The 27,104-nt window shown below is 33.2% G+C and overlaps 3 protein-coding genes across 3 annotated transcripts in view; all 3 read right to left on the bottom strand.

Moving 5' to 3' along the window:
- The window catches only part of LOC105359326 (somatomedin-B and thrombospondin type-1 domain-containing protein-like), a 55,497-nt gene extending 47,277 nt beyond the window's left edge, over positions 1 to 8,220 (bottom strand). Inside the window, exon 1 of the mRNA XM_011495897.1 lies at positions 7,872 to 8,220. Within this exon, the coding sequence (XP_011494199.1) occupies positions 7,872 to 8,109 (238 nt within the window). The 5' untranslated portion in view covers positions 8,110 to 8,220. The remainder of the gene's footprint in view (positions 1 to 7,871) is intronic.
- A 7,603-nt stretch (positions 8,221 to 15,823) lies between these two features.
- Positions 15,824 to 17,452, bottom strand: LOC105359325 (protein YIPF1). Its single transcript, XM_011495896.1, has 4 exons — positions 17,197 to 17,452; positions 16,607 to 16,989; positions 16,355 to 16,535; positions 15,824 to 16,270 (listed from the first exon to the last, which is right to left on the bottom strand). Exons 1-4 carry the CDS (start codon positions 17,393 to 17,395, stop codon positions 16,053 to 16,055), a joined length of 981 nt encoding a protein of 326 aa, XP_011494198.1. The 5' UTR covers positions 17,396 to 17,452; the 3' UTR covers positions 15,824 to 16,052.
- A 6,151-nt stretch (positions 17,453 to 23,603) lies between these two features.
- LOC105359324 (protein FAM49B) overlaps positions 23,604 to 27,104 on the bottom strand; it is a 10,001-nt gene continuing 6,500 nt past the window's right edge. Inside the window, exons 5-7 of the mRNA XM_011495895.1 lie at positions 26,761 to 26,840; positions 26,548 to 26,674; positions 23,604 to 24,398 (exon numbers count right to left, since the gene is read on the bottom strand). Of these exons, the coding sequence (XP_011494197.1) occupies positions 24,261 to 24,398; positions 26,548 to 26,674; positions 26,761 to 26,840 (345 nt within the window). The 3' untranslated portion in view covers positions 23,604 to 24,260. The remainder of the gene's footprint in view (positions 24,399 to 26,547; positions 26,675 to 26,760; positions 26,841 to 27,104) is intronic.

Here is a 27,104-nt window from a genome sequence, read left to right as displayed (position 1 = left end):
TATCTGCAAAATGTATTCACCATTCCAAGAACTTGTGCAAGTGTATGATAAGGTAAAGTGGCATATCTCCATTAGATTACGTATTGTAAAGAAAAATATGTTGTAGAATCTGCGTAATCATTTAAGTGAAGTAATTAATTAAATATTGAATTAAATTCATGTTCTTCTATGGGCGATCTGTAAGTGTCTTTCGTCATTGGGAACTTTATGGTGTTCATCGCGAATAGAAATTTCAAGCTAATAAATTTCATAGAAGAATAGTAGAATACAAGATTACTAGAATTAGGAATACTGGAAGAAATATCGACGCTTGTTTAACAAAACCATTAGCAATCTATCATTGCAACAACCACAAAGACATAAATTATATTAAATTCTAATCGAAAAAAAATAGAAACAATAAATTTATGCTACATTTTTTTCTTATTTTAAAGAAAGTGAAGAATATCTGTAACATTGATTCTCGCTTATGTAAAACTATAAGATTCATCATAATTTGAAGTACAACAACAACAAAGAAGCAGAGAAATATGAAGTAAATGCGCATTAGGTCTTAAAATAATATATTTACCTCGTTAAATGTTTTTATCGACACGCCTTATCATGATTCGAGAATAAAGAAGGAAAAGCAAAAGAATAATCGATAGATCTTGTGAGATTACGGAAAGTAGATACTATCAAGATGTGATAAAGACAGCAGAGAAGTACGATGTATAATTTTAATTAAAATTATATAATTGTAGAGAAAATAGAACCTGATTCTATTTATAAAGACTCTTAGCCGAATGTCAAAAATTCTGTATATGTAACGAATATTAATAAAATAATAATTACCGAATCGATTTGAAAAATCGGAATATACAATAATTTTAATGAATATTATTTGTATGTAATCTAATTTAATATATCTGAATAATTTATGACTAAATAAACGGGTAAAATCATTCTTTCTTTATTACATGTAATTTACTTTTCTTATAATTACAATATTATGGTAAGGAATGAAATTTACTAATTAATTTAAAGACTGTATGAGCAAAAAAGACAAGGTTTTAAATGGATAAAAAGAATGGATTCTCAGTAAAAAAAAAAAAGCATTAAGGATTTTCCTTTCGTGGAAAATTTAACAGAGGTTGAATAAAGTATATACAAGTTATAGAAATTTTTAATAATATTTTACGCGACAAGATAATTAATATTTTATCTGAATAAATACTAGATTCGGTATTCTCACTTCTTTATAAAAATAATAAATTGACAAAATTATTCTAAATGTTAAATAAATACTTATGGCTTTGCTTAATAATAAATGATGTTTTCTATAAAGCCTTAATTATTTTAACGAGCAAGGTAAAACCTTACATTTCGAAAAGGATAATTTTAAATTAAAGATCTCGCATAATTATAAACACATTACGCTAGCATTTTACATAAATAATAATGAAGAGATAGAATAATAAAGAAAATTAAATTAAAATTGAATGAAGCATAGAAAAAGAGCTCAAACCTTTAAGAAGAAATGCTGTATTTCTTATTCAAATACAAGAATACGTATTTTTTTCACTTCAAAAACTTCAAGTCGACAATGAAACGGCTCACGCTATAAACATAAAAACACTCGTAGCCGACGAGTCTCTTTAACAAAAATTCAAAAACCCGCTGCATAAGGATATATTTTTCTTTTCCTTGACGGTAAATCTAAAAGGGATTGCCAAAGAACAAAAAAAAAATCATACAAACAAATTTCCATATTTCGACAATCAATGCTAAAACGTGAGAATAAACTGTATAAGTAATCTATTTCCCAATAAGATTAATCAATCATCGAAAAAGACAAAAATTCTTCTTTAATAAATAGACAAATAGTCAATCGGTAAATTTATTTTCCTACAAAAATTCGACGTGTAGTAGTAGGAGAGAGAGAGAGAGAGAGAGAGAGAGAGAGAGAGAGAGAGAGAAGGTAATTGTAGTAAAAAGAAAGTAGTCCTAAAGAAAAACATCCTCGAGTGTATGCCATCGAATTGAAGAACACCATTAAGCATCAAACTCCTTCAAACAATCCAACTTTCGAAATACTTTGGGCTTGCGCGCATCCTTAAACCGTCAATAATTTGCACTTTCTAATGAGACAAGATATCTTTGATAATTTGGATACTTGAGAATTTCCCGAGACTATGGCCGTGCGGCAAAAGCCCTCCTCGTTTCTTCGAAAATTCGCATCTCTCGCAGGTTGCGTATTTGTTCGTATAAGGCGCGCACGCGAGTAATTAGGGGTGCGCGAGTGAAGCTGAAAATCGCAAGTCGGCCGCTGATTTTCAGGAAAGGCTATCAGAGAGTCGCTGTAGTCATGATTACGAGAGCTCATCCGCGCACCGACGAGGGAAAATATGGAAGGATAAGCCGAACGCCGAACGCAAAGGAAAGTATGATCCTGAGAGTCGTTAATGATTGTCGAGGGGCGATAAGTTGTAAACTTCCATCGTGGACCGTAGATTCCAATTGCCAATAGATTCTCAACATGAATATCAGGATTTTTTTACAATCAAACTTTTATTGGATTTGTGCTTGTGGCGCTTACGCCGCTACCGACCTACAAAGCGATACTTCATTTTTTATTTTGAATTGGCAAATTGAGTGTCTTTCATAATTAATAATTTTTTTAATTATTCTTTCTTTAACTATACGGCTACGAAGATTCACAGCTTTTAATCGATGCATTTAATAAATAAAAAATTGTTGTTCATTTTTTTTTTTTGCTTTTTCATCCTTTTTTTTATTCTATACGTTAAATATTCTATACGTTAATAACGAATGCACTTGATGCGATGTCTAAAACCGGGACTTTTTCATGGGTGAGTTTATTTAACAAATTCATTAGAAAAATTCTTTATTTATATGTATACCGAGTGAAAAAATCTCTCGTTAATGTAGCCAATATTTACCTAATATTTGACTTGTGATAAAAATGTGTGCAAATTAAAGAACTTTCTTGTGTCAAAATTGGAAAAGAAAACACTAAATCAATGTACATTTTATATGGACATAAAACTTTTGCATACATACAAACTGTTTAAAAGGAAATAATCCAATTAATTGTTATACGTATATATATATAATTAGGATAAAGACTTTCCAATAAGGCGTGTGTGTATCTTATTGTTCAAAAATAAAAACAAAAACAAAAAAAAATGAATAGAAAAATATATAGTCAATGAATGCTCATTGTATTGAAAATGTAAAATTAATCATTCTGCCTTTCAAAAAAGAGTCAACATTTTTTACGCAATACGAACTTTTACACAATACTATGGATCGACATTGCTAACTATAATAAATTGCTCGACTTAAATCAATCGAAACTTATGTACTCTCTCTCTCTCTCTCTCTCTCTCTCTCTCTCTCTCTCTCTCTCGCTCTCTCTTAAACAAAATCATGCATAATTCATTTGACATATATTTAAAATTTGTATTCTTTAAGAATCGTTAGACTCAATCGTTAACTGCCAATTGTCCTAAAATGTAAAAAAACGCATTATTTTCAAACAATTATTCCAAAAGCTTATTAACAAATACCCGAAATGAAAACAATGTAAAATCTGCTGTACAAAGATTAACCATTAACTTTAAGCGATAAAGTTTCATATACCTTAACCGAATGTCTTATTGCCCAAGTGTATGCAAACTAACCGTGGTTAACCACCGTAATTGAAATCTCAGTATTTCTAATTTCTGATCTTATGAACTTTCAATGTCTGTCGATCTTCTTCTCTAACCATCGTCCAGCTCTCGCCACATTGTTTCACTTTATTTTATCGTGAGCGTCATTATTCGTCTCCGCAGATGGACATCATTATCAAATGGCAAAGGTCAAAGGACAAGGCGTTGCTCGTTACGCGACTCGTCGCTCGTTCTTTGTTGTTTGCGAACTCGAAGCACAGAACGGTAGCCAATCAAGCCTTTGTGTTGCCGTGCTCCTTCCCCCTGCGCGCGCGCACACGCACGCACGCACACACACACTCTAACCCACAATCCGTAACCAGCAACTCGTTGTTTGATGTCTATGCACCTTTTCTCTCTCTCTCTCTCTCTCTCTCTCTCTCTCTCTCTCTCTCTCTCTAACACACACACACACACACACACAGATGAAATTGTAATGCTGTCTGGACTCAATGAATAATTGTATCTTTTATCGTCTGGACTCATTACGACTACTGGTTGTGCATATAATTACTCAGTATCCGCACTAGCACAACATTTCATACGACTCGGAACCGTAAATAAAAAATCCTTTGCCTTCGTGCGAATCGAAGCCTAGATCGAAAAGATTCAACGAATCAAATAAATCCATTCGATTACCGCGTTGATACTACAATAGTATTTTTAATCGGTAGGATTGTGTTGTGGGAACAAAGTTGTCGAATTTTTTCGAAAATAAGCCTACATCTATAAATGATTTAGCTTAATTAAGGAAACAGTAAAGGAATAATCACACTCTCTTCATTAATCATTGAGCATCGTAAATTTCACCGTAAGAAAAAAGCCATATTGACAATTGCCCGTCTTTCTATTGAATTTGAGAGGAGGCGCGGGATATTTATGCATGATTTTCGCGTCGCTCGACTCGGATGAGTAAAAAATAATCTGCCCTCGCCGGTATTTTAAGACGCGATCATCGGTCTTGATCACAAAGTGAGAAAAAAAGAGAAAATCAAAAAGGAAAGAAAGAGACTGTGCGAGGCAACGCTAAGGGCATAAACTCGCGCTTGGGTCGCTCGCGAGGACATGCGATAAAAAGGGAGGAGAATGAGAAAAAGGAGTCAAGCTGCTTGCGCGCGAGCGGCCAAAAAAGAAGGAACTTGAAAGGATCGTGGAAGCCGACTTAATAAACGACGAATTTAAAGTTTAAGGCATACGAGGCGTTTGAAATATTTTTTACTAAGTTTAAAACACATACACATACACACACACACACACACACACACACACACACACACAAACAAACAAACGAAAAAAGAAATAAAACATATATACACGCACAAATATATGGGGGGGGGGGGGCTGGCAAGCAAAAAGAGATGGGGGGGGGGGGGGCTAGGTGTGCAAGGTGAAGGGTGGAGAGGGGTATATACCTACTATAACTGCCTGTAAAATATTCTATTTAAATGAGCCTAAAACTGGATGTTTCGTATATAGTATCAAGCAGCCAAATTTCTTTGGACGTTCTATTTCCAATGTCATTCGCGAAGATTTCTTACAAATTATTTTATTTTTCTAAGAGAAAAGCATCGTTAATTGTGTGATCTAATAATGATATACTATAATCTAGCTCCCATCACGTAAAAATATCACCAAGTCTTGGACGGGAAGGTAGAGCCCTGGGATACATTGCTTCGTAAATAAAATAAATTTTTTGTAAGTGACAGGCCAGATTAACTTCTTTTCACCAAGTTTAAAATTTTTATCTTTCACGTCTAAATATTAGAAGGCTTTTGAAAAGTGTGGAGAAAAATTTTAACAGACGCTTCCTTCAAGCGCATACGAACATTCTCTGCCCTATTGACTCAAAGTCACGGGATTCGTCACTTATCGGTAAAAAAAAACAAACAAACCAAAAAAAACAAAATTTCATATTTTAATTAAGTAGAAGTAGAAGCATAATGGTGATATTTCTAGATTCTGTGTAATTTAAGATAAGTATAATTAAATATACATATACAGCGTATGGAACATCGAAATCCAACAATACGAGACATATTGAATCATGTTAATAAAATGCTTTTATGTACTCGAGGTGTAACATTCGCTTAAAAGTGAACATTTACTAAATTTGCGTAAAGCATACCTTGACAAAAGTACTTTAGTACCGTTATAATGCAATGCTCGTTAATAAGAAAACTTCTCCACGAGACATGATTTTCTCTAAGCCGTAAGCGACGTAAAGAAGTATCGGTGAAAGTCGAATGTTATTATCTGGGGAAAAAATACTTCGCGACTAAAATGTGCGTAATAAATTGTACATCAGGCAGAAATGCGCGTATAAAATGTATTCAGCGCTGAATTTCTTCTCCCGTGCTTTTCCCAGATTAGACAACGCAATGAAACTTTGCAGGCGAAAATTTGCAATAAAATAGCCCTCTGACGCTCTGGAACAAAGACACGTGCAAGTGCAAAAAGCTCTTTCCCACAGTAAAATAACAAGGACGATAAGTCTCACATACAAGTAGCGGACTTGCGATACGCGGACATTTCATCACGGGGTCGGGGAAGAAAAGGGGCATAATGAAAGCCGAGCCTAGTGCAACTCATACACGTTGATCAAGCATACCATGCCCCACGTGCTTTTGTTTCCGTCGATGCGTTATCGGTAAACTCGTCCTCGACTCTCGTTTCTCGAATTAACCAATCGAGTGCCGATACCAGCAGTGTTTTTGCGGTCTGCCGATGTGCGCGTGTGTGACGGTATGCCGTGAGGCGATACTTTTCCCATTGGAAGCCATTTGAAGTTACAGGAGTTTGGCTAACCAACGACGCAGTGATGTCGTTTCATTTCCTATAACGAGGGCGGGATTTTACCAATTGAATGAAAAAATGCAGAAAAAGTTGAAGACTGATCGTGGAGACTTCCGGTGTGAGATTGTGATCATGGTCCAATGATTCCACCCATTGATCATTATTAGAAAATAGTTGGCCGATAATTTTATAACTGAATTTTATAACCGTCGTATATAGAATTTCTCGTAACTATATTCAATTATTTATTATTAGTCCAAAATTTTTCAAAAATAATTTATACATTAATGTACGGACAGACATTATTTTACTATCAGATAGTAGAATCAACGTATGTCGGTATTACATGACAATTGTCATTGTGCGGCAATTGAAAAATAGCATATTTCAATATCTTTCACTTAATCGTGTGTGGTTCACAAAGTTCCACGTTCACCTACGAGTTTAGAAAAAATAAAATGTGGAGCAACATTGTTCGAGGCAAACAAAAAGCTGCAAATGAAAGACGAAACCATCTACAATGATACTGTGTCCGTACACAGATTTTTTTTTCTTTTTTTTTCTAATCTACATAATAGCGGATCGTTTTGTTGCATGGAATTGCGAAGGATATCGTTAAACGCTGATAATAAAATGAAATTTTAACCAATATACTTTACACTGCTAGGATTTAAGCTATTAAAATCTTGTTTTTGATAAATTTATTATTATAAATATGCCTGCGCGCGCTTCTTTTCAATACGATTACATCGTAATCTGATATCTTACGTGCTGGCATGATTAGTTAACGCGAGTTCTCAAGTCCATTGAAAATATATTCTCATTGATAACCCTCCCTCCCACCCCTCCGTCATCTTCGTACCGAACAACTCTGCCCAATAAAGACAAAATGATTAATGGAACAAGATAATCGAGCGTAAAATGGCTAATCGCAAAAATCTCTTCAAAAAGCGCAAGAAGCCGCGAAAGCTCAAGGATCGCTTTATCGGCCCAACTTAAATGTCGCGTATCCAGGCGCGCGTTCGAATGGCTGCTTTGTCATTTTAAAAGAAATTTTACCGCCGCTAAATTTCTGACCCAAACCGAACTTACCCCAGGCTTACAATACTTTCGGCAAACTCAAGAGCCGACGCTTTAATCCGCGATGTGATTGAGCGAGCGAGAGGTAGATTAAAAGCCAGAAGCCGATCGCGGAGAAGAAAGGGTCTGCGGAAGAAAGTCCGGCCACCCATTAGAGCCAAAAATCAAGCATCAGCGGGAAATTCGAGCTGCCTTGGAATTTCGATCGTGCCAGGCCTTCGAAGCGGGGACACTCGGTCGGAGAATAATACCCCATGGGGAAAGAAATTGAAAGCAACTCACCGCCGCAGGCCTCCTTGAAGTCGTCGCAGCAGTCGCCGAGCTTGAGGCAGGCGTGATCGCAGTAGCAGGGCTTGTCCCCAGGATTCTGCATTACCGCGTTCGGCGAGCTCTTCTGAACAACGCAGGCCGAGTCCCGGCCGGGACAGCAGAGCTTGGCCTCGGCGCAGCTGCCGGCCGCGGCGCCGACCACCAGGCTGACGAGACCCAGGAGGCAGACTGGCATCCAGCAGCCACCCATCGCGTAAGCTCCGGATATTCCTGTGGCCGTCGACGGGTAGGTTAGCGAACCGAAGGGAGTCGGCTGAGTTCAGGGAAGCGCCGGCTTGGAAACGCAGCCACGTGGCATTAGGAATGGGAGCCAGTACCCGGAGCCTATCAAGCCGATGTTACATCCAGCGGCCACAGGGTCGAAGAGGAGTTGGTACCTCGCACGTCGGTTTATGGGCTAAGATAACGTGGGGGATGTTATGGGCGCGCGCTCTCAACTTCAACGGCAGGACTGCGCGCGCCTCGGCTGTCGGTGAGACTGAGAGCGGCTGAGATCGCCCGGCGGGTGAAACCGCGGGGCTTCGTTTCGCTCTCCTTCCTCGTCAGCCTCAAGCCGCCGCCACCGCTGACGCCGCCGCAGCTGCCGTCGCCGTCGCTGGACCCGACGCCTACGGGGAAGTCGGGACATCGATTGTCCTACTAGAGGCTGATGATCCTACATGGACTCTATAAGAGTCGGTAGAGTTCTTGGCGCAGAAAACTCCGGGTTTACTGGTTTTATCGTTAATTGATAAGGATGTCGTCGAGATTAGAATAAATGACGATAATGATGAAAATCGGGATTCATCACTCTATGTTTGTGGAGGTAAAGCGCGAGCCTGCAATGTTTAAGATTAAACAATAGTCGCTTGAAAGTAAATTTTCGGATAATTTCTTGGACTGGTTCTTAATAGGAGGTGTTACGCAGGTCTCTGGTTTTTCTTTTTTCACCTTTATGTTAATATTGTTTTGTTCTTTTTTCTTTGACTCTTAATTTTTGTTTTTGTTTTTGTTTTAGATCTAGTTATTGAAACTCTGCCTCTTTTGGCGTTGTCTAGTGGCAGGCAGCAACAAGAATGCAATTTGAATAAGCCTTTGATATATAGCTGCATAAATAATATTGTGACGGTGCGGCAGGAGCTTTGTTCGGAGTGAAAATTTACTAGAAATGGAGCGATTCAAATCTACTGTATAAGATTAAATGGATAAGGTCGGGCCACTATTCGAAATACCAAAAGATTGCATACGTATCCCTGCAGCTGCGCTTTTCCTTATGATTTTATACACGCGAAATTGGAACAAATCAACTGCGGCAACGCTTTGCTCAAATTGAATTTGATTATTAATGTAAGGAATTTAAATGATTTGATTGTCTAAATCTACCTTAAACGTTTTTTTTATTTTTCTGACACGTGCGTTAAGAGCAAAACTATATGGAAAAGCGCACACATCAAAATTCCGCATAAATTAATTAATGTTAACATAGTCTGTTTCTTTTAAAAATGCATACTACTCTGGAATAATAATGCTCAACGACGTTATAATCTTATTAAAAGTATCGGAAAATTTATTTAATCACTTTTTTAGTTTGAAGTTAAGGAAAAGCCTATGCGATTAGCGTGACGCTATCGTTTGAAGAGAATTTAACATGATTGTTGCTAGCGTTATTGATTAATAATAATAAATTTATAATCACAAAAATAAACATTTTACGCAACTAATAATACCAAATATAACAATGATAATAATGATGTGACGATGATCATGATGATGATGATAAACATGGTAATGACAGCAGACACATTTTTATATTTTAATTTCTCATATTATTAGCGTTATACAAATAGTTTTTATATATCTTTTAAACGAGTGAGAATTATTAGAAGCTTCTTCGGCGCTATAATAAGAAAAGAAATATGAATTTTGAAAAGCAAGTTTTGTAAACTTCATCGAGAACTTCGTAAAGGGCTTTGCAAGTGAGTAAAGTCAAATTTTAATTTAGCCAAACAATGTTATTAAAATTATACTTTAAAAAGTACATTTATAATTTAGGAGAATGAATTTTTCAATTTTAATAAGAATTTTAATATTGAGAATTTTCGTGATAATTTGTAGCTTCGTATAGTTTCATCGAAACCAAGAGATTAAAGACAGATTTCCAATCATGAAAAAGGAAAAATTCCTAAAAACTGATTTTTAGGAATTATTATGAAATTTTTATTACGATTATTACGACTATTACTACATCCTCTTTCGATAGCTACCGACCTATTCTTCTTCTTTTGCAAATGGTTAAAGTTCCTCTGCTCCATCTCATTATGTATCGAAGCAATTTACCGTTCTTATTCCAATAAGAATATCACGACAATAATGGCATTACTTTATGCGAACGCCAAATGCATTTGATGAATGTTAATATTTTAATTAGTGTCGTTTATAATTTGTATTAAAAGCTAAACTGAAATGCACCAACAATATTGTGTGTGTGTGTGTGTGTGGGCGCGCGCGCACGCGTGTGGCTGTGTGTAACATTTTTGTGATTTTTAATTCTTAATTTCAATTTTTATTTTCCTTTCGCTTAATTCGACATATTAGAAAACGAATGTTTTTTTAATCTATTGACTTCAGTCTTGTTAATTTCGTATACGTAATGAAGTACGCGTAATCAGTTTCGCACATTTGTAATACGAGATTTAGTCGAATGAAAAAAATGTTTAGGTAGATCGGTAGTAGGATTGAATTGAAAATATCGGTCGGAAAATTACAGACAATTTTTTGGGAAAGCCCATCTGTTTTTCCTCGAATCTTCTCCAATTTTAAATAAAAATATTTAACGGGGAAAACGTTCAAATTCGTGTGATAATTAAATGTTTATAGATGTAGGAATTCGAAACTAAATATGCAGAAATATATTTCATTTAAAATATTGAATAAATAATGTGTAAATATTTTTAAAAAGTATATATATATATATATATATATATATATATACATCAAAGTGAAGATTGAATATTATTTGATGTTTTATTGAAATTTTACTTTAATATATTTATACCTCAATAATTAACTGCATTATCTAACTTAATCTAATATTTACTCATTGTTCCTATTGCCTCGCGTATTCTTATCTGGAGAATCACATATTTTTATTGTCACATATATATGAATACGTACTTTAGTACTGTTGTCAAGAAATGCTTTACTCGTATACGCAGAAAAATCTGATTTACTTAGTCAGAATCTGTAGTTTATTACGATTGAAGAGAGTAGTAATGAACCATTATTAAAATTGTATGAAATATACAAAAATATATATATATATATATGTATAACAATACAAATAAAGTACATGAAAATGATTTTTAAAGGAAATCATTGATAAAATAGGTGTGAAAATATTTTCATTTTTTATTATAGAGAAATGCATAAATAAAATAATGAAGTAATAATAGATCAATTAAATGTGAAGTAAGCAATGACTGAAAACAGTTGCCAAACAAATTCCAAATATTTTTCAATTCTGGTACGAATTGCCAAATGCGTGCGTGCATGCGTGTGCGCGCGCGCGCGCGTGTGTGTGTGTGTGTGTGTGTGCGTGCGCGTATGTGAGTACGCGTGTGTGTCGTTTCAATGGACAAGAAAATTGTAAATCATTTAAATTAAAAGTTTTAATTAAATTAAATTTATAAGTCAAAACTATAAACTATATAATTAAATCAGAGTTCATATATGTATTGCAATTCATACTTGTACTTTTAATTACTCTTTTTACTTTTGTATTTAATTACATTTAATTCTCATCTATTTTTATTCACATGAAACTAAAAAAAAAAAGAAAAAAAAGGGGAAAAAGCTTTGAGTTTAGAGTGTTTTATTTTTCCGTATACCGTATTCTCGTTGAAGTTTTTAAGACTTTGCAATTAAACGAGCTTCGGCATCATATGCCAAAAGTGAAAAATGCAAAAAGAACGTCGATAAAACCAAATTTATGAAAAATAACTGAACGGGTCGTATGTCCGCGTGGATCTGTCCACGTAATTGAAATTTACTGAGCATCTGGTGAGGCTGCATCGTAAATAGCGGAACCTAAACGAAAATTAGAGGCTGGAACGTAAGCATACGGAAGGAGATAGAAAGAGTTTGTGGTGAAAAGAGGAGCGAGAGAGGATGAAAGAAAACACGTTACGTCTCTACGTGGCAGTGTTTTATGCTTCAACGGAAGTCAGCTGTTGATTTCCAGTCTCCATTGCTGGGCGATTCGTTGGGGCTGGAGGCTGACGTCGAGATTCTGCTTAAGTGGATTCGTAGATATTGAAGGAGCACGGCTTAAGGGTCGGGAGAGGGAGTGGGAGAGAGTGAAGAAACACTTGTTCACTCTTTGCGGGCGCAAAGGCATAATCGAACGGCGGCTTTTAGTGGAGATCGTATCTATTCTATTCGTTTTCTGTTTTCCTTTAGCCTTTACTGCCATTTCCATTGAATACTTTCGAAAACTTTCGTCCACTTGCTTTTACAAACTCCAATTGTCAAACTTAGATGATATATGGAATGTGTCGCATAATTACGATACGTAGACATTGTTACGATTGCTAAATTAATTATGCGAAAATTTAAATAAATGACGACCAACCTGAGTCTATTTTCTAGGCTACAAAATCTGCAATTTCATGTGATAATCGAAATTTAATGTTCCATTTTTCTTAACCTTATCATTGTGTAAAATTTTTCGAACGTGTTACATTTTTTTTGTATTTTTTTTGTTTTATTAATTATAATAACACCGTACTTTCCACTTTTCAATTGTAAAAATTAACGATAAGTGTAATTGTTTATATTCATTTATATTCATCTCAAAAAGCAAGTTGCAATATTCGAAAAAAATACAATAAATTATTATCATCAGACCCCTGAAATAACCATGAATCAACGCATTCGTAAAACGGTATATTGTTACATTGTAAATTGCTTTGCACAAATTTTCTCCAATTCTTGGATTTTGTCACTTGTGTTAAATTAATCAGGGAGTTAAAAGTTAATAAATAATTCGATTCTTATATTTTTAATAGGTATTCTAGAAATAAATTCTAAAATTAAAGTTTCAAAGAGAAGATGATCCTAAAATGTCAAATACATACATATACCAATACATGTATCAGAAAAACGATCGATTAAACTTTGGTCCATAATTGTAACTGTATTTACCTTCAAAACAACGTTCTTCCTATTTATCTTGTGAATTTATTACGTTACCTAAACAATTATGAGAATTAAAGAAATCTTAAAAGAATCAACATCTATGAAATCACAATAAAAGTGCAACAAAAGTTAGAAGATGCTTTGTAAAATCTTTGTAAAATTATAACTAATGATAATATGGTAATTGTGTGTTTTAACGTCTAATTTAATCTATGATAAATAATTAGAGAAAAACTAATTTGTCTCGAGATACGCGAATAAAGAATAAATTTCTTCTATATCTACCTGTGGTTACTGGTTGATTAACTAAATGAAAACGAAATTATATATATCATAATTCTATCACACCTTTTTTTGTATAAGTTAGAAGAAAATATTTCTGCGTGGAACAGAGCAATGCATTTGTTATAAAACATAAAAAATCATTTTCGAAAAATTTTCTCACATATAGACGATAATTTCTTTAATTGGAAAATATTTAATAACAAAATTGACATACTCAACGCTATAGTGCACACATAAGTATTATACAAGCCTTTACAATCTTATTATTTTTCGATATGAGTAACGGACGAAAAATATTAAGATGTATTATTAAAATTATATTTTTGAGTACCATAACACGAGTAATCGTGAGGGGAATAAGGCACTCAAAAATCATGACAGGATTTAATAAATATTGCGATATTAAAGGAAGCGCTTTTTTGTTCGAATGAAGAAATTTTTAAAGTCTCGGATTAAAATATGAAAAAAGTAGGAATGCATATAGGCATAGGCGTTCATTTACCACGGCAGAGTGCAAATAATCTTATTTTCATTGCTTGTTTTTATTTACTGCTAATTTATTGTAGGAATTTTTTAAAAATGAGAACGAGATGAATAATGAGGACAAAGTTAGATAGAAAAAGTAAATCAAAGCGAACAGATATATAAAGACGCGCACGCGAAAGTGTGTGTGTGTGTGTGTGTGAGAGAGAGAGAGAGAGAGAGAGAGAGAGAGAGAGGATATTATCAGCGATGTCATAAAAGGGGAAAATTGACTTTCAGAAAACTTTTGAGTCTAAGCGAAAGTCACGTCGCTTGTATTTCGCAAGACAGCTGTTAGTTCAAAAGAAGGAAGTTCTTCGTAGGCGTATTGCATCTTGCACCCTACGCCCTGTCAACTCCAATAGGCTAAAAGTAGTAAATTAAATTACTCGCTAACAGAGCTCGGCATAATTACCGGATAAACATTCTAATTAACAAAGAAATAATCATATTTAGTTCTTCGAAGCGCTAAGAGACAGTAAAGCGAGCCTGACTTCCCAATTGCATTGGATCTTTAAATAAGGATTTATTCCAGAATCTTGAACTACTGTGAAATAAAGTGTGCTTTTAATGCTTTGTTTTTATTACCGAATAAAGTATGCTTTAAAAACACTCCTAATTGCGTAAGAAATTAAGCTGTGACAATAATTGAGAGACATTTAATAATAACCATTGACCATTGATTCTGGACTTGCATATTGACTTGATACAACAAACTTTCAATTATAATATCACAATCATTTAACTGAAATATTAAAAATTAAAAAATCTTGGAAATACTTATAATTATTTAAATAATTCAAAATTCTATTTATGCGAGTTTGCGTATTTTCATTCAATTAGATTAATAGTAGCTTATCAGATAGAAATGTTAAACCCCATAGTGAGTCAAAAATCGAAAACTTGAGTAAGATTTTTATCTAGAATTTTCTTTTTAAATATACAAAGTCTAAAGGTGAGTCATTTTGAATTAAATCTTATCAACAATTAACTAGTAAAAGTAATATTATCCATAATATTAATATCCATAATGTTATATTCAGCTAGTAAAAAATTTAATAGGTAAAATAATAAGTTTAAAAATATTTATAATACAATATTGACTATTTAACATTTTCATTACAAATATTGAATCTTTCCCATTTTATGTTTAATGTCTCTTTAAATTACGTATATTTTCGTATTTGTTAGTTACGAATTTTTTCAAATAACTCTTTTCAAAAGTAATTAATTAAATTATGGCTTCTTAATCTATCATTACACATTAGAATAAACATATTTTTTCATTTTACTTACTATGATGAAGTCTAATCACAGTTCTATATATATAATTTTTCAAGCAATTGCTTATTCCGAAATTCGTTTCATTAAAAAAAAAAATCATTTACCTAATTAAAAAATTAATTTATTATTATATGAATATTAATGGATGTAAGTTGAACTGCAGTGGGTTAACATTGAATACAATTTTAACAATAAACTCAGATTGGACTGTACAAAAATTGACTAACTAACTATATATATATATATATATATATATATATATATAAGCTATAATTTATAATCTTAAACTTATAATAAAGTAATTATTAATTAATGTGAGGTTGAAAATGATGCTTAAACTACTTAAAAATTAAAATAATTATCTAAATGCAATTTTGGTAGGAGAAAAAATATATAATTTTATTATAAATATTTCAGAAATTTGATTCCATGTCATTATTACAATAATATTATTATTCTTTTACTGGAAATATTTTTATTGATTCTTTCATTTAATTACGAAAAAGTTATTTGAACATTAATGTTGTAAGTATTTGGGTTTTACAGCAGATATTGCCTAATTCATAAATTACACTTATTAGATAATATGGTGCCATCTTTGGAGGAACCTCGGAATTGCAATTTATAATTATTCAAATAAAAATTACCCTAAAATCTTACAATTCTACAACACAATAAGGTGATGCATTATTCAGCATTATTATATAATAATGTACATAACTCATTTCCTCGTAAGAGATTGAGCAAATATTAACTCGTCGTTACATAGAGATTTGTCACTTAGCACTGTAATATTTAGTAAAAACGAGATTAAAAAAATTATATATCACATTTACAGGCTCTTAGGCTTTTTGCAATTATAAATGATTATGCAGTGAGTTTTAATGATTTGATAGGTAAGCCAGTACTCTTGTATCCAGCAGAACTCATAACTTTAGTATTCCTAAGTGTTTTGATTGTAGTCGAAACTGTCACATCGGAATGCATGGAAGTCGACGGAACATGGAAAAAGTACAGCATGAATCCGGCAGCAAGCAATAAATGCATACCTAATATAACGGCTGTGTAAACCGCCTTCTGTTTCCCTTAAACGATATGATAAGGCTTTATTGTTTGTGCATGAACAAACATGAAACAGAGAAATTTTGACAGCTAAACTATACAATTACCTGGAATAAGGGGTAAAAGAGACCGCAGTAAAACACCACCAGATAAAATTGTTGCAACGATTACCAGCGACCATTGTAATAATCCTATTTGAATCGTCCACAAAAATGCTACAGGTATGTAAATTGTAAGAGAGTAGCCGTATAGGCAAAGAAGTTCCAGAAGGCCGACCGATGTATTAGGCTGTAATATTAAATACAACTTAAGCTATGAAACATGATAAAAGATTTTCAATTTGCTAAGCGCTTACTCACATCTATTAGTTCAACATCGAGCGATTCCTGTTGACTTTTTGACCATTTCAATGCTATCCATAATATAATAGGAAACAACCACGCATACAGAAATATACAAACCGCAGCATAAGACACGATATGAAATTCATACTTCCAATGATAATTATTGGTATTTACAGACTGAAAGTAGTTGGCCAGATTTCCACTTATGGCAATGGCAAATATTAAAGTGATGCAAATCCAAAATGGACCATATAAATCTGGATTCTGTCTAATTTGGGTCAATAAATAATTGTCCACTCCGTGCGGTATCATTGATCTCTTTATCCTTTCCAAGACATCGTTTGTATCGACATTGAAGAACTTTTGATAATATTCTACGGTCCAGAAACTTCTTGGCACTGAACATGAAAGACAATTGTTTATAAACAATAGTAATCATTGAGCTAGTAAGACTGCAAACGCAACATTGCCAAAATTCATCGCTACTCATTTAGCAGTTATCGCATGATATTGACATACACTCAAGAGCATTAAATTCACAAAGCGAGCATTATAGCTTGCTCATACAATCGAACAATCCATCAACGGTTAATGAATACTTTTACCATCTTTTTGACCAGAAATTTCATTGAAGTCCTGCATAATCCCATCAGCCGTAGCATTACTCTGCAAGTGTCCAAACAGCTGTTGATTCGGCAGTCCTAAATCGACATTCATCTGTGCGGATGTTCCAGCACTTGAATCTGAATAATTATCAAAAGATATGAATTGCTGGTCCCTGGAATTCATTCTTCCACCTTCCATGACGTTCAACCTTATCACCCTATTTATCAACTAATACGGCATTTTGAAAACTCCCGACGCGCCATCTACATACTACGTGGTTTATCATAAAGATACCGACTTTATCGACGGGAGATGGAAAGGGTATATCCGATGGATCCACGTCACTCCTATTGGACGTGAAGTTCCAAATGCCACGCGTTGAGGATTCAAAAGACCTTGAGCTCCTCGAGTTCGCGAACCTAGGCCTCCTCGCACGACTGGTAGTATCCTAATGGGAGGAAGTACCAGGGACAGTAAGTAATACATACCCGATTGAGTGACGAGGTGCCGCCATTATTCTTACTAAAATATTTTATTTTCAATCCACACAAGCTTCTACAAAAGCGGATCATACAAGAATAAATGCAATGTTATTTCAATGTATTTGAAATAAGGAAAAGAAAAATCTACAAATATTTATCAATAGTGTATATTTCCAAATTTTATATATCAGACTTTTTCTAATACATACTTCATAACTTTCATTTACATACACTTGGACGCATAAATCCAGTTGCTTATTTCGTTACGCGGTTCAAAATATCCTCAAGTTCGAAAGTAATATCAAAACGTCATCCTCTTTTATTAAGAAAGTCCAAGTCGCTACATTAACGTTTACAGTTTGCATTAGAAAATAGCGATGAAAACGGGCGAACCAGAAATTTTTGTGCGTGTATACATGAACTAGAGAGAATAAGGATTCGTAACATATTACACACGACGCCTTTGATAAACATTCGTTTTATACGTTATTAGGTATATTTCGTTTCACTATTAACTTTCGCTACAAGTATTTTACATGCGAAATGATTCGACGTGGATCCTGTCTATTCAACAAAATTTTTAGAAATCCATACGATAAGACGTAGTTACAATATGATTTACAATGTTAAATCCATATTAACTATAACACTACTCAGTTACCACTGAATTGTACAGGTAATTTCAACAAAAATTCGAGAAATACGAATTTTTCGCGTACTCTTTATACTTTTCTTCTCTTCATTTACGTGAAATTAAAAGGCTGCATTCATTATTTTTTCTTGTTTTTCTCTTTTTTTTCCTTTTTTTTAATACATATATATATATATATATATATATATTAATAGTCAAGAAAAATCTACTGATCACAGAAAATAATAATTAAATTATTTTACATTCTTGCATTACTTTTCCTTTTATCACAAACATGAATTTCTTCACTGCTCTTCATTTTTCGTTTAAAACATAATATCATCATATTATGAATAATTATTCCCAGAGCTTCAATAGCAATAATACAGATATATATTGTTAATCTTTACTTATAATATAATATATTGGTTAAACTTTCACATTTTTTGCTTGATTCTACAAAATATACAGGAGTATTTTAATATTTCTCTTCACGTCTTTGGTTCTCGGCAATACTTTTTTGCGACGATTTGCTCGCCGCCAAAAATTTTTTTTATCTTTGTCACCTTACTAGCTCCATATTATCGAGTCGCAATTTTCATTCGGATTCATTTTACAAATTTCTCTTCTCTTATGCTCACTAAAACAAAAAATTGCTTTACACTTAACTGTTAATTATCAAAGCGTTATATTTCGTTATCTATACATAAAATGAACTACGAGTCTTATCTATATTCTCTTAGATTTATAGTATCATCGATGGTCGATCCCACATCCGCCGGACTCGAATCGGATGTTTTACAATGGTCAGTGCAATATACATTGTTGCTTGCCATAGGAATCAATGAGAGTGATAGATTAAGTGAGAAGAACGTTTGGATAACACATCTGGCGTGCACTACGCGACATCCAATATTATTCAGCATCAATTTGATGCTAATGAGAGACAGAGCACTGGCTAAAAACATCTCACTTAAACGCGTAAGTGAAACTTCGTTGTAGTGTATGTTGGGAGGATCGTGAGCACATTGGATGTTGGACAAAAGCGTTAATGCAGCTTGATAACACGACGACGGATCCATGATAAATCCACCTCGTGTCTATGAATATTATAAAGCTTATAACTAGTAGAATAATTTTATCTGGTTATTTTAATTTTCCGAACCGTTTCAACTATTTAAGCCAGTTGTGCCAAAGAAAAAATATAGAGACTTTGAATCGCGTGATGATGACGTTAAGAAAGTTTGTCAATGTCGTGATCTGGAATAATTCTCGACAAAATTAAATATAGTCGGTACATCATATAGCATGCAAATAATTTTTGATCGGTGCTTTGAAAAAGTATGTACCCTTTATCGCGTACAATTATTATTAGGTAATACTTTTGTGACTCAAGCTCTGTCATTTCCTAAACGCAAAAATTAATAATCAAAGAATAAATTGTAGCTGATAGGTGGTGAACGATCTCGTGCCGATGATACTATAAATTTTATAATGATTTAGTAAATTAGATTTCTTATTTAGCTAATTAACAGAGCAAAAAATATCTAAAAATCTGCTTGGTGCATCAACGTACATTAGTTAGAAATCATTATAATGCTATTGGTAAATTGCCATTTCGCCAAGCAATTTCGCAAGATTTCTAATAAATAATATAAACTAATTCTGTGCACATTTAATATAATGATTTTCTAACAGATTTATTTTTATGACATTTTTTTTTTGTAGATGATCACCACTTATATATAATATATAAGAGTTTGATCGCTTTCTATATTAATACTCAACGACTTCAATAATACGCGTATAGATAGAATATAATAGAATAAACAAACCCGATGAGTACTTATATTAACAATTCATTGTGTATGTTTATAAAGAAAATGTAATGACATCTCGCTGATTATATTTTTTTTACTTTTCCTTTGTTTTTATTTTTGTTTTTGTTTTCGTTTTGTTTTGTTCAGCAGTCAGTGGGAAGACTTAAAATGTCACTGAACTCACAATCGGTAAAAATCTGTATACAAGATTTAAATATATAAATACTCGGAAATTTTTAAAAAATGCACTTTGGCAAGCACGGAATATTTTAATTTTACAAAAGCTGGGCAACTTGTCTCGCCACATCGCCCCAGACATCCCGACTGATAACACAATCCACATGGATAATTTGTCGACGCACTTTCAATTCTACTCTATTAATTATCAAAATACCGATCGCGAGTTCCATGGTAATTACCACATTACTGAGGCGTCACAATCCCCGTTAAACTAATCCATTGCGCCTTTTGCAAATGTCGTGTTAAAATAGGCGGCTATAGACGTTGCGTTGTGACCTAACGGGGCAAGTCAGTACTACCCGAGCCTTTACCTTCGATAAACCTTCGCAAGACGGACATCGACCGACGTAAAACATTATGAATTCTATAATTTGCATTGCTCGAATGTCAGCATTTTTCACAAACTTATGGTAAATTTAAATTTAAACGTGCTGGATTGTTGCGACTGTAACGAGGTTTCTATTGTTTCTACTGCTTAATGTGATTGTGATTTAAAAGCTAAATTATTTCTAAAAGAGTGAGAGCTTTCTAAATACACGATTTTGTATGATAAATGGTAGTATGATAAAATTAGTATTAATATTATAAAGCACTTCTGTATCACCGCTACATTCACCTATCAATAGTACATAATAAACATTTTAAATAAAGTAAATGTGTCCCATATTTATTAAAGTGACTCACGGCCCTTCGGGGTAGATCATAATAAATCAGTCGCATATCCTAAATTAATAAAGGATAGCCGGCTTCTAATAAATGATAATGCATAGAAAATAAGCGCTAGGCAATATTTTCCTAACGAATGATGATGTGAAAATACAAGATTCTAGGACTATTTCTGATCGTTATTTTACTATTGTTTTCAACGATTTCAACATTGTGCAAAATAATAGAATCATTATGAAGAGTTAATTGTTCCGTTGACGCGCCGACTTCTTCATTATCTTTCAATGAAAATATTACCAGTAAAATGTAAACGACATGAATTTGCGATATTAATTTAAATATGATTGTACACTGTACCTTGATAACATATATTCGATATATGATTATACGAAAAATTTTCAGAAACTGTTTTAAAAATTACTTTTATCGATTAAGGAACAATATACGTAGCATTGTCGGGCATGCAGATAATTGATTAACAATTGTTTGTAAATAATAACTAAGTATTATTAAAATCTTCCTCATTGCTTTCACCTACATATTCTCAATGGATAAAATCTTGGAATTAAATTGGAATTGTATCTTCTTGAATAATATATATTCTATGAATTTGCTTTCATTGGTAATCCATAATCTACAAATGACAATTGGGTTGACATTATTACAATATATTTCCAAAACGTGAAAATGAGAAAATCAGCCGAATATTCAGCAAGTCGGGCCATCAATGGTCGCGTCAATACTCATAGAATAGTATTAATTGCAAGAAAGGCTATTACTTAGGCTATATACTTAAAAGACAAAGATGTGTTTTTCTACTCTATTCAGTGGTACTATCGTTCGAGCTTCTCTCACAGAATATGTAACTATCAAATATTAAGCTGAATGGAAGAAAAAATACGCTATTTAAAAATAGTATTAGCATTTCAACGACAATCCTCTAGAAGTATTAAACCGTCATTAAAGCATTCCAATTGCAAAAATTGAAGGAAATCGCACGAATGTATTAGTTTAAACGAAAACATTAGTTTAAAGACCTTTAGAAAAATTTAAGTCATCGTTGGTCTATTCAAAGGCTTTTTCAACTATAAATTAAAATAGAATATAATTATATGTGTACTGCAAAGCTGTAAGATGATATGCGGATTCTGTTTGATTTTCATAATAGAATTTTCTTGGAAAAAATTGCAAAGTGATTGTCTGACATTAAAATTGTGATAATTATTTGGGCTAATTCTGCAATACTGAAATACGTCATAGATAATACTGGGAGGTAAAGGGAGGCGATAAGTAAGGAAGTGATAATATTGACGACTAAAATTTTCCTGTTTCCTAGATCTGTTTTTCTGGATATGTTTAATATACAAAAAATGTCGAAAAAAAATCCAAATGACGATTAAATACATTATATAAAAATAAGGCAAGTTGCATAAATTGTATAAATAAGATCATCCTGATAATATTGTTAAAAATATACGAGCAAATTCTTTAATTTCCATAACCAGAAGGAGTAAGGACTTTAATTTAATAACCGTTTTGTCGTGAAAGTATAAACAGCATCCATGAAATGAAGACATTCTTTGTCCAAAAAAAAAATAAGAAAGAAGATAAAAAGATTGCCGAGCTATTAACAGCTATGCAAACATTGATGAACAATGAAAACAAATTCGTACAGTTCAATAAGCAATTGCGATGAAGCTACGTCATACAAATGAAGAAGATATTGATAATAAAGTAATGAAATATTTATCACCTCCGATTAATTTTAAACGCAATTCAATGTCAAATTGACGTATAATTACGAAGTAATTTCATTTGCTAATAATGAATACAAAAGATCATTTTGAAGAGTCCTTTAATTAATGATATTAATAATGTCGAGAGACAAGAGTAATAAAATGAATTTCATCAAATTCAAATGAAAAGTAAAAAAGAAGATTTCAATTCATTTACAGAAAAGAAGATTAATCATTGGAATTAGATAAGAGTTACTTATGTAGTAAATAATCATTAAGGGAAAAAATTATTTCTTTAGTGCTGTTGTTAAAACTAAGATTAATCAAGAAAACCATTGTTGCGATTAAAGACCTTTTCGTTAAGTTTAAGGCCTGAAAAGGTTGAAAAACAAATTATTGAATAATTTTATGTAGCTTGCGTCAATTAGAGAGATCGCGAGGATAAAATTTGATATTATTTATGTATATTGTCACGGATATTTCAGGGAAAAATTGATCGATCGACCGACGTATTACAAAACTGCTATAAACGCGAAATTAAAAACTTATTCCCATTGAATTTCTCAAATCGCTCGCAAAATTGTTAGCTGCACTAGACGGATTGTTAACTTCATTCTGCTTTTTATTATAGAATCATCGTATTTTCTTAGAATGTTGAAAAAAAAAAAATATATATATATATATATATATATATATATTGTCCAACGCCTATTCTAGGCATTTTGTAATTTATTTGAAATCGGCTGTTCTCTATTAAGTTAGACTACATCACTAATTTTCAAAACATCGATATTTTTTACGAATTTAATTTATAATTATAGTACGAAGTATTCGGATGTCTGTGTGCACAGTATCGTATTATCAATAACGAGAATAGTATTACTTTCTATTCTGATAATGATAATAATATGTGATCCGTGGATGCCCAAGTCGATTAAGATGTAATAAAAGCATCCACATGTTGCAATTCCTCGCACTCGATAGTCTTTTGCAATAATTCGATTGCCCCTTCATTTTGTTTGCATATTCTTGTACAATATATGATGTGCTTTTTCATTTCGAAATGTTCAGTCAGCGTCATTCCCTTTGAGTAATTAATTCGGACGCAGAAACGAACAGCCGTCCTTTTATCAGCATAAACACTTTTAATTCACTCAATTATTACCTATCACTTAATGTAAATTCTATTTATTCCTACATGAATGTACAACAATAATTTAATTTATAAAATCTGACCCTTTAAACCCTGTGAATCTTAGCAAAATACAATTTCCCGTTCTTTAATGATAAAAAGTGTTTACATTGTAGCCGCGATTGTTCTTCGCCTCTGTTCGCCTATCAACAGATCAAGATCAAACGCTTCATTAATCGCTGAATTTTCAACAAATCTCTTAATGATAATTTCCGCTGATTCTAGCAAAAGCAGCTTCCAGACCTATAAAGTGTGACTCATCAATTTCGAATGCAGCAGCCGCGTTGCTTCGGCAATCATGCGGCTAGTAAGTTCTTAATGTTCTTTGGGGTGTTGTCCTCATTCAAGTGTTTGGTCGTGTAGCGCAAAGCGTTTAAAAGTCCTTCACTCTTGCATGGCGGCTGATCCTTCAGAAGCTTTACGCAACCCTTTACCTGCAACATGCGACAACGCCAATTATTATCTTGCTCGCGTGATTATCATTGCTAATCGACTGGCATTTGAAAGAAAATGAATCGGTAATCGGATCTATTTTTCAAGCATTGAATGACGGACAACGTTCGTGAAATGATTGAGAAACGTTGTATGAAAGATGAAATTGCGCGGGCAAACGGCAAAGATTTACTGTTTTAATAAACCAAAACAAATAACGAAAAACAAACGAATTCACGCTATGTGAATGGAACTGCAATTCCGAATAATCAAATTATTTTCATACTTGAGTGATATGTAATATATTTGGTCATTTAATTGTTACATTTATAAGGCCATTTGTGAATAAGTTGTTGGTTCGCAAGCAATTAAATTATGCATGTAAATGTAACTCAGAATGGAATTTATGAAAATTATTACACATTACACTTTATAAAATAACTAATGGTAATCGAGGTTTACAAAGTAATACAAAGTAAATGTCGACTACAAAAGAAAACGGTAAGACCATTAAGCTCTTGCTTATCTGTGTCGTAACCAGTTAAGTCAAGTGTTCGTTATACGTTATGTCAACGAACTACTATTGTAAAGGCGACAAATTACTACTTTTTAAAATCAATGAGGAGACAGTTTGAATCTTAGAGCGGTAATGTAAAAAATCTTCCCTGCAACGATGCGAAGTTTTCCAACATTATGCGAGTAAGCGAGTTTGAAGATGCTACAAATAGTTAAAAAAAAAAAAAAAATTATACGTCAGCCGGAGCTGTGAACCGTGTGTTAGCTGAGTTGTGATAATAGAGTAACTGAGAGCTCCAAAAGTTATTTCGAATTTTAAAAGCTAATCGCTAATAACAACTTTATAGTGATAAAAGCTAACTTATCGAATGGTAAAACGACTGTTAAAAAACAAAAACAAAAAAAAAGGTTATTAAATAAAACATGACCAAACTACAATTAAAAATTATGATACCGAAATAAAAAGACAAAGAGTAATAATCAACAAAGACATAATTACTATATTATGTTTTTAATTTTTACTTTATGTAGATCCTTTATGTATATTTATATAGTAGTTTCGCCTAATTAAAGCCTAAATATCGCTAATAACATTTGTTATTTTGTTTAAAATGAAAATTATCGCGGTCATTGGTTTTAACAAACATAATATGTTTGTTTTCTGCGTTTTTTTTTTTTGTTTGTGTTTTTTAATTCCACTTTTAAAGTACCATAGGAATAAGAGAATTAATTTTTATACTGCACTATCTACATTTGACGTGAAACTCTTAGAGTTCGAACTAGAAAGAAAGCAGTAGGGGTTCACTCTCTTTTACAGCGTAAAAGTTGTTTGATTCAATGAATGAGCAAATATCCTCAAATCGAAAAATCCAAATATCCAAGGTGTTCGTATAAACGCCAGTATTCCATTAATTTCGAATGAAGTATCCTTAATAAAGGGTATACACTTAAACTTATCGAAAGGTTATTGAAAAATAACGATAAAACGTGAAATTTCATAATTACATAAATCTATAATATTGGTAAGAGGCAGTGGAATAATATGAAGATCAATTAATTAATTTTAAAAAGGAATTTTTACAAAAATTTCCCAAGCTTTGCCTTTATAAATTTACATATCATATGACAGGAAGAAACGCGCAGAAAGAAAATTATAATGTAATTTTTTTATTTTATAAAAGATAAGACGCCTAAACGAGGCTGTGTGTAAAAGGTAAAAGGCTAAAAATATTATACCATATGCTTTAACATGATTTTACGTCGGTAAAGCGCTCGTTATTAAACAATTTACGTATTTAACAATTTTCAAAAATGCATATTCGATTATGTAGATTAATAACCCGTTAATAATAATGATAACAACAACAACAACAACAGCAGCAGCAGCAGTAACAATGACAACAATAAATAATAATGATAATAATGATAATAATGACGTATAGAGGGAACAATCATAACATTGGTGTTTGAATGTATGTGAAAGCAAGGTTAGCGGGGCATGGAGTAATCGCGTAAAGTAGAACTTGTTAAGTAGCCTTTATTTTTCAACGAGATTATGCGTTTCGCGTCAATAAGGTAAGTGGATAAACAATGCCAACTATCGATTACGAAATACCATTGTAATGCTAAACTTACGTCAACGTTGGAGCCTTTAACAAAAGCTCCCTGCGGGTGCACATGGTCGTACAAAATAACTAGACCGACCATCACCCTCAAAACGAACAGTTGCGTCTCCTCGCGTTGGAACTGCGCCAGTAAATTCCTGTGGGACGGGAAATACTCCTTGAAAACGGCTACGTACATAAGTGCACGACGTGCAAAAGAAAATAACTCGCTGCGTTCACTTACGGATTCTCGAGCATCCTCAGGCAAACTTTCGCCATCGTGCCCAAAGTCTCCGTGATATTTTCCCTCGGTATGTCCTCATTCTGTTTTAGGGGTAAGAGAAAAGCGCGCATTAACAACCTTGGCTGGCAACTCTTTACACGTTCTTTGTGAAAATGGATGAATTTTTAAGCGTCACGAATGCACGATAGGTATGCAGGATAGGAATGAGACACGATATCTTTGATAATAAATAATCCCGATAAGAATAGGTGGTGAAGCGCGATGATCTTTTGGCTGCTCGAGCTCCAACTCGAGCGACGAGACGTGTGAGATCGATACCCCCCCCCCCCCCACCCCCCCCCCCC

Source organism: Ceratosolen solmsi, unplaced genomic scaffold (genome assembly GCF_000503995.2).
Source record: "Ceratosolen solmsi marchali unplaced genomic scaffold, CerSol_1.0 scaffold11, whole genome shotgun sequence".
NCBI classification, from domain to species: Eukaryota; Metazoa; Arthropoda; class Insecta; order Hymenoptera; family Agaonidae; genus Ceratosolen; species Ceratosolen solmsi.
Note: the sequence above shows the minus strand (reverse complement) of the source record. Positions and strands in the feature narration are given on the sequence as shown.